Below are 8,340 nucleotides of genomic sequence, written 5' to 3' on the forward strand. Positions count from 1 at the left end.
AATGGATGAAAACCTAATACAATCACCTGGTAGGGTAAAGAAATAAAGAACATTGCAGAAAGATAGGTTTATAATGAGACTTTTGGTACACCAGATAGCATTTAAACTTTTTGGAATTTTCGTACAACCAGAACTCCTAAACCGGATGTTGCGCGCAGAAACAGTTTTCTCGCCAATGCATACTGTTCATCTGGCTACAGAACGTCGTAAAACAGAGCAAAACCATGTTTGGGAGCAAAACCAAACTACCATGTACCTGGTCACTTCCCTTAAATGCGCGAGAAATGTTTGTTTTCATGATGAAACTGGAAATAAATGTAAAATGGCAAGGTGAAATCTTGTTTTTTTTATCCAACGTTCGGAAGGCTGCTAAAACGCAGTGTGGCATAAAGTCAGATAATATTTATTGTACGTTTTGTCAAAATTTGTGTAGTGGCGTTTTGCGACTACTCACAAATATATTGGGAAAACAAATATCTAACACTGCTATGGCAGCTAAAGGTGATACTTGACGATATCCACAAAATACGGGCCTTTGCACGTATTTTCAGCCAATCAGATGATCCAGAATTGTTGGTCGATAAAATTCCCAAACATCTTTGCAGCTCTTCGACTAGTCTCAAAAGTGTAATCAGTTCGATTAGCGACAATGGAGCGCCGCCTTTCTCAAAGCGTCAATCGACATAATCAACAATATTGGATCCAGAGTACAATGTACAAACTTCAACAGGATTGTCACAAAGTAAAACGTTGGATTTTGTGAGTTGATTAAGTAGTACATATTTGCCGGAGTCCAACAAATAACTACGCTTATCGTAAGAAGCGTTAAGACCACAAACGGTCGCGATGCCCGTTGAGGTGCCAGTCGCTGGTTTCCTTGCGATTTGCTGATTTTTAATATTTCGCTTCCATTGGGTGCGGTAACAGTGTTGCGTTTCAGCCGGTAGTACAAAAATATCGGATAGCTAAAAACGATGATAGCCTCTGGAGCATTGTAAAACAATGCGGACACAGTCACTGTCCAGTTCTGCAAACCCGGCGAATAAAATGGAATATCGCACTTGGTCAGCATCGAATCATCCATGTAGTAAACTAAATAGTTTATCAACGGCGGAAAGGTAAAAACGACAGAAACGGCTACTATTGCCAGGTTAATACCCCATGAAATTTTTACTGTGTGATATCGTTTGTAGAAAAATGGGGCAATAATCGCGCAGGTTCGGTTCAAGCACATCAGCAAATGACAAATTGGTAGAATGCACCCGATCGGTTGACGAATTAATATGTAAACAACGCAGAATGACGGGATTAAATACGAAGGTAGAAAATCCTTAATTAGCAAGAAAGCGGGACTAACAAAGGTCACGTAGAGAATATTGCTGCATGCTAAGACGAGAATATAAATGGTAAAAGACGTCAACGGGCGAATTTCTAGCAGAAGAACGTACAGAAGAAACGCGTTCAACAGCAAAGCAACGCCACAAATGCTTGCAATCCAGGACTGCAAATCGTCCCAATGGGAGGCGATCAAATAACGTTGTTCGGAGACATTGGTTGCCTCTGTTATGTTGGCCATTTCGTATAACTATGAAAGCTAGTTTGTACGGGTATATTAAAATGCGCATGTTAGATCCATGCCTAACTAATGCAGATTTCTCTGGTACTGTGTAACAAGAAAGACGCTACTCTTTTACTGAATGCTTATGCTCCAGAATGTCTGTAGCTTCACATTAAAAGCATCCTGATATTACCGCAATTTATATCATGGGTGCCGTAGGAAACGAAAGCATCCCGATGATAACTTAAAAATGCCAATAATTCTCGGTGAACCAGTGCCTTTTCTCCTTATTAATAGGTTGTGTTTAGAGGCTGTCGCAGCATAATCGTTGTCACGCGTGCGGGATAAGATGCTTAGATGCTACTGATAAACATTTCTCAACATTACAAGCAGACTTATGAGAAACCGCTAACGGTATCAACATAACATAAAAAGTGACAGCGGCACCTGTCAGTGGCAATTGCCATATTGGTAGATGCCACTGCTACCTTTGTTTTCTTCCTTCCCCAAATGGGCAAATCGTCGACGTCTAACGAACTAGAGACTTTTATGCATCCGTAATTTCTGTTGTATTGTATATTGCGTGAACTGGTGTTCCAAATGAGTAGATACGCGTATTTGTAGGTACGCAGATACCAATATCTACGTAGCTACGTATCTGTAGTAGAAACAAACAGTTACCAGATTCTTCAAGATGCAGAGTATCCATTTGGTGACCTTGCCAGGATCGGATAGGTTTTATGGTGCGTGTTGTTATTTCTTGTCTTTTCGGAGTTCCTGCAGTTGGATATCTTTCTAGCACGAGAGTCGATAACACCCAGCACTGCGTAACTGCATTGTAACTCCTACATCTAAAAACAAAATTTTCATGATTACCACAGGTGACCTTGCCAGAGTTGGCGATTAGTCCAGCCGACAAAATGTAGGTAAGAATATGCTACTCATTCGGATGTGAAAGCGATATGTAGGTCTACATGAAGTGGTGAACCTATCTGATCTGGTGCTGCTGAAATAAAGTCTTCAAGCTGAATATTCTGAATAATAATCCTGCTTACTAACATCCCCTCGATTAGATGGCGCAACAGGTGATATTGCCACCGCTAGCTGTTTCTATTCCGGCTACCACCACTCACAACCACACGTTTAAAGCTACAGAAATCTTCAAATTAACTGACTGAACATAGTAGTCATTCCATTTCCAGGCATAATTGTTAGGTATTATACGCAACCCTGTACTATAATTCTAACAAAATGTCTCTTACATAAAAATTAAAATTGTTTTTGTAGCCCATGTTTTATTCAGCTAACGTTCGGCAGGGCAAAGCCCGAATAACACCAATACACAAGGTTTTCATCAGATATACTGTAAGCTGCCGCTACTACTCTGTAATCTAGTACAGTAGCTGCTAGGGGTAGCCAAACCCCCTGCAAACTGGCGACCAATAACGATGTTGCATCCTCTATCAAAATTGTTTGAAAAATGTATTTGTAAAATTCTAATAACGCAAATTGGTGATCTCACGGAGAAACAGTTTGCTTATCGCGAAAGGCACTCTACTGAGCTGCTTCTAATTTTATTCTGTCAGAAATTAGCAGATGCAAAGGCTCGTGGTAAGCGTGTTCATATTGTGCTGTTGGACTGCAGCAAAGCATTTGATAAAGTTGACCACTCAATTTTGCTTGAAAAGTTATCCAGGCTGAATGTTACGTCAGATGTTGTGAATCTTTTGAGCGACTATTTGTCAAACAGGACTCAGTCGGTTGTTGTGAATAACGTTAAGTCTGTTTTCCTACCGGCCACAAGTGGGGTTCCCAAGGGTTCACGTATCGGTCCAACCGTGTTCAACTGCATGCTCAGTGATTTACCTGATGTTTGTGTCCGTGGTAGTGATATGATGATATTTGCTGATGACGTGATGGTGTGTAAGATTATTGAGTCAGATGCAGATGAGATTGCTTTTCAGAAAGATCTTGATGCTGTTACCGAATGGGCAAGTAATCATAACTTGATCTTTAATGCAACAAAGTCGGCATGTATCAAGTTCTCATCCAGGGCAAAACTACCTCAGTCCTATCAAGTTAACGGGAAGAGTGTGCCTACAGTAGATTCGGCCAAGTATCTAGGCATTCATTTAGATCGTAGTCACAAGTGGAAGTTGCAGTCCGAAAACGTGTCTGGCAGGATGTTGAAGCGGTTGAGATATCTAAATACATTGTTTCGAGCTCGTGATTTGTCGGCACGCTGTGTATTGTACACCAGTCTTGTTCTCTCTGTCTCCGATTACTGTGCATCCGTAACATTCTCTACACAGAAGGGACTAATCGATAATATTGAAAACGTTCAAAGAAGATTCATTAAGTCGTTGCATCTTAAAAGCGATAGCAACAACTATATTGGAAGATTAAAAGAACTTGAGTGGGAGCCGATCGTACTGCGAAATCTAAAGCACAGCCTTCGACTGACTTACAAGTTTGTGTATAACCTAATTCCTTATGGCAACAAATTGTTCTCTAAAGATACTGCCGTGCGTTCTGGTGTTGCAGGTGCAACACGTCTTCAGCAACGGATGGTCAAGCACCCCTGCCCGATTCTTCCCACAGGATCAAGCTTCTGCGGCCACAAACTGCCTCCATCCGACAGATCGTTTGCCTATCGGATGGCGAGAATTTGGAATGACCTGCTGATTCCAGCAGAAGCGTATCAGAGTCTTGGTAGATTTAGAGAAGCTTTAGATCGCGTTGATTGGAAAACCGTTGTGTCATTGAAAAAGTTTTACCACTCTGAGCATGTGTCCCTCTTGAAAATGTAAATACTTGTGGAATTTTAAGCCTGCTGCTGTTTTGATCTTGTTATTTTTTGTTCTGTATGACGTGTCTGCTGCCGGGGCCGGGGCCAGCTGCCCCGGATTGGGTCAAAGCCCAGATTGTGTGCGGACGTTAAACAATTAAACCTTAAACCTTAACCCAATTACTTGAAGAAACAGAAATTACTACGATTACTCGTCGATTAGCAACGAAGATGTGGAACCAATGGTTACTGGATTAGATAAAACCAAATAAGCGGAGCCAACCGGGTACGCGCGCGCGCTAGTCAAATGCAGCAGAAGCCCGGTCTCCACAGTACACGAAGAGACTGATGCTCAAAACGCCCATAAACATGACGATCAGTTCGGCTAACGACAATAAAGCGCTGCATTTCTCAAGGCATCGATCGACATAATCAGCAGAACTGGATCCAAAGCGCAGTGTATGAACTTCAACAAGATTGTTACAAAATAGAACGTTGGATTTTGTGACTTGACCAAGTAGAACATATTTGCCGGTGTCCAGCAAATAACGACACTGATCGTCAGAAGCGTTAAAACCACAAACGGTCGCGATACTCGCTGAGCTGGCAACCGATGGTTTCCTTGCGTTTTGGTGGCTTTGGAAGTTTCACTGGCACTGGATACGGTGACAGTGTTACGTTTCAAACGGAAATACAAGAAAACCGGATAACTCAACACGATGATGACTTCTGGAGCATTGTAGAATACTGCGGCCACAGCCACCGTCCAGCTCTGCAGACTCGGGGAGTAAAACGGCACGGCGCATTTATTAAGCATCGAGGCGTCCATATAGTTGACCAGGTAATTGATCAGAGCCGGAAAGGTGAAAACGATTGATACGCCAACCACAGTCAAATTAACGCCCCATGAAAATCTTCTTGTATGATACCGTTTGTAAAAGAACGGAGCAATAATTGCGCAGATTCGGTTCAAACACATTAGCATATGACAAACCGGCAGAATGCAACCGACCGGTTGACGGATTAATGCGTAGACAACGCAGAATGATAAGGTCAAATGCGGTGGAAGGAAATCCTTAATTAACAGGAAAGCTGGACTAAACGAGATAACATAGAGAACGTTGCTGCATGCCAGCACCACGATATAAACGGTGAAAGATGTCCATGGGCGAATTTTCGCTACAAGGATGTATAGAAGAAACGCATTCAACAGCAAGGCAGTGGCACAAATGCTGGTGATCCACGATTGAAGGTCATCCCAGTGCGGTGCAACCAAATAACGCTGTTGAGAGGCATTGGCTGTCTTTGTTATATTGGCCATTTTGGCAGAATTTCAAGGGAAGTTTATACTGCGGTAAAATGTGCGTCCAAACACACCACTGAAGACCTTTGAGATGCACACAAGGTATCTTTTATAGAAAATCAAAATCAGTTAGTACTAAATTCATAATGAAAAATCTTAAAATTTAGTGAAAATTATGTTTCACCATATAAGTGTTTCATTTATCAGATGTATATGCCTCACGTGGATACCTTAAAAATGCCAATAATTCTGTAAGAGCCAATTCCGCTTTTGATTTTATAAGTATTTTGGGAAGGCTGCATGATAATCCTTGTCTCGCGTGCAAGATAGGATTGTACCGGTAAAAACATTTCTCAACGCTGCCAGCAGTCTACACAGAAACTGCTAGTGGTAAATAACATAGGGTATTCTTTCTAATTCAAGTCGTTGACGTCTTACGAATAATAAGCGTCGGGACCTGCCTATTCTGCCATTTATGAGGTATTGCTTGAGATCATAAACAAAACGACACCCTTAAGAATACGATTCACTGAATTTAATGCAGTGAGGTGAGCTTCCAAAGGTCGTAGATCGTACATGCGGGCGCTCTTTCCCAAGACTTACACGTCTCTGGGGAACTTCCTACAACCTAATATCTATAGGTATCCTGGAATCACGATCGTTTACGTCACCCGGGTAGCCACATTACGGCAAGCAGCTGAGCTACAAACCTTATAATTTAGCTAAACGACTTCGACTACTAGCCATCAGTCAGCGTAGGTTTCTGTAACAGACTTACCGACTGTGAAAAAATTATGATTACCAGAATTCAAAGGGGTTAACGTTTACATCAAACCGAATCCATTATGTTTCATTATGTGCTTTGAAATGTCGGCGAATCCATCTGCTTTTCACATCGTTTTTGCGGTACACTCAGTACTGTGCGTTACTGCATGGCGTGGCACGTATTGATACAGACCCGTACAGAAAAACGCATAGTAGAACTGGTACGCTCGTACGGTAGAACTGGTACGAAATACATAACAAATTGCTGCATAATTATTTTCATGCACACACATTTTCGGTATGGTTTAAAATGACTCTACTCTTCCTATAAACATAATAGCCTTCGAGGGATTATTACGAATCAAGAACAAGAAAGGATGATCAGCTTTGAACACCACCGGTGTTCCTGCTTGAATGCTCAACGCTGTAATAACAATGGCCGTTGCCGCGGAAGCCTCGGTGCCCTTTTCGTCCACGCCTTTAAAAACACATTATTTACTTTATGTGAGCGAAATTAATCACTGTATCGAACACTTACTGATAAAGGTTTGATGAACACCATCGCTGACATATAACTGCTGATTGCCGGTGACCATAGCGGTAAAATTAGCTTTCAGTTTGTCAAGCGCATCACTGACTCCAATCTTCTGCAGCATTGGGATTAGGTTATAATTGGAGGAAAACGTGAATTTCGGCAACGACAAATCAACTCTCGTCAAACTGGCTTTTTGCGACAACGCTTGCAAGGATTGCTGCGTCAAAGCTTTCTCGAGATTGCGCAGACCGGCTGCTTTCCGCGGCAGCAGAATCAGCATGGAGGCATTTTGCGAGTAGAACGGCAGTTCCACGCACTGGATATCCAGCTGGTCGTCTTCGACATAACGCAACGATGACGTTTGGTGCATCATGTCCACCTGCACTGCATTGCCATTCAACATCGTAAACGGAGCTTTCGCGGTGCTGGACTCGGTGAACTTGTTGGTCCATGTTGATTTAAAGTAGAGCGTGTTGACTAGAACGAGCACCGTTTGTGGGGTGATCGTCCCCTGCGGGAGTAAATTCTGTATGGTGTAGGCCGTGTTCTTGGCCACGTCAGCGTTGATGTCTTGCCGCGCTTGTTCGGGATTGTTGACGAAGTCTTTTGTCTGCGCAATGGACTGCAGTTGGCTGACCGACTTCTGGTAGTCTGGTTTGAGCGACACCACGTTGGATACGAAAATCTCGTTAACTAGCGACATGATGAGAAAGTCATCGGGCGTATTCCCGGTGGCGTTCTGGAAATAGGATAGTCCGTTGGCGAAAGCCGATAAGGCAGCGGATTGGTCGCTGTAGAAAGCCGAGTCGAGATGGAAACTGGATTCCAGGTTGGTTTTGGTTGAGCCACCTGCCCCGAGATACAGTAGCATGGAGCAGTACAGGATACTCAATGGCGACACCATCAGACTGCCATCGCCATGGACGGATGCCGCTGCTGCATACAAATCAATGGTGTCCAGATTAACAACAGGGCTCAAAGCTGCCATGGTTGCTGACGATAAAATAATGCAGAAACTCTGTCTGTAGACTCTGTACAGCGAAATCACAGAGCTCGAATGCACTTGTTGCAGCAAAAATGTTGTTTAAATGAACGTAACGTCAGAAGCTTTTTATCGTGAGAGAGAAAAACTGCTGTTGCATTGGCTGTAACACGGACGCAATCAGTGGAAAAATACCCTGAAGCGAAAATATATCAGAAGGCAATGACATCTCTATCGACTGTCGTCTGGTGATCACTTACTTTTCAGAATCTTGAAGAAAGTAGCAGGCCTAACCGCCACTGGGGATCAGCGTTTTTAGTCTGTAGTGTACAGGCCCGTGGTTTGCCACTGGAGAATGACAAATTAAAATAAAGAAAAACTGTGTAAACAATCGAAAATTAGGAAGGAA

At 42.7% G+C, this 8,340-nt stretch overlaps 1 protein-coding gene across 1 annotated transcript; it reads right to left on the reverse strand.

Moving 5' to 3' along the window:
• Window positions 1-6,498: 6,498 nt before the first annotated feature.
• Window positions 6,499-8,055, reverse strand: LOC129597610 (leukocyte elastase inhibitor-like). Its single transcript, XM_055495239.1, has 2 exons — window positions 6,953-8,055; window positions 6,499-6,892 (listed from the first exon to the last, which is right to left on the reverse strand). Exons 1-2 carry the CDS (start codon window positions 7,935-7,937, stop codon window positions 6,720-6,722), a joined length of 1,158 nt encoding a protein of 385 aa, XP_055351214.1. The 5' UTR covers window positions 7,938-8,055; the 3' UTR covers window positions 6,499-6,719.
• Window positions 8,056-8,340: the final 285 nt, after the last annotated feature.

The sequence above is a fragment of the Paramacrobiotus metropolitanus genome, unplaced genomic scaffold (genome assembly GCF_019649055.1).
Source record: "Paramacrobiotus metropolitanus isolate TYO unplaced genomic scaffold, Prichtersi_v1.0 Parri_scaffold0000003, whole genome shotgun sequence".
Classification (NCBI taxonomy): domain Eukaryota; kingdom Metazoa; phylum Tardigrada; class Eutardigrada; order Parachela; family Macrobiotidae; genus Paramacrobiotus; species Paramacrobiotus metropolitanus.

What these genes read in the sequence shown, in the direction of transcription:
- LOC129597610 (XM_055495239.1), bottom strand. Translation starts at nt 7,937, where the DNA reads ATGGCAGCTTTGAGCCCTGTTGTTAATCTGGACACCATTGATTTGTAT. An exon ending in TGTTCATCAAACCTTTATCA is followed by an intron (nt 6,893 to 6,952) that starts GTAAGTGTTCGA and finishes GTGTTTTTAAAG; the next exon opens with GCGTGGACGAAAAGGGCACC.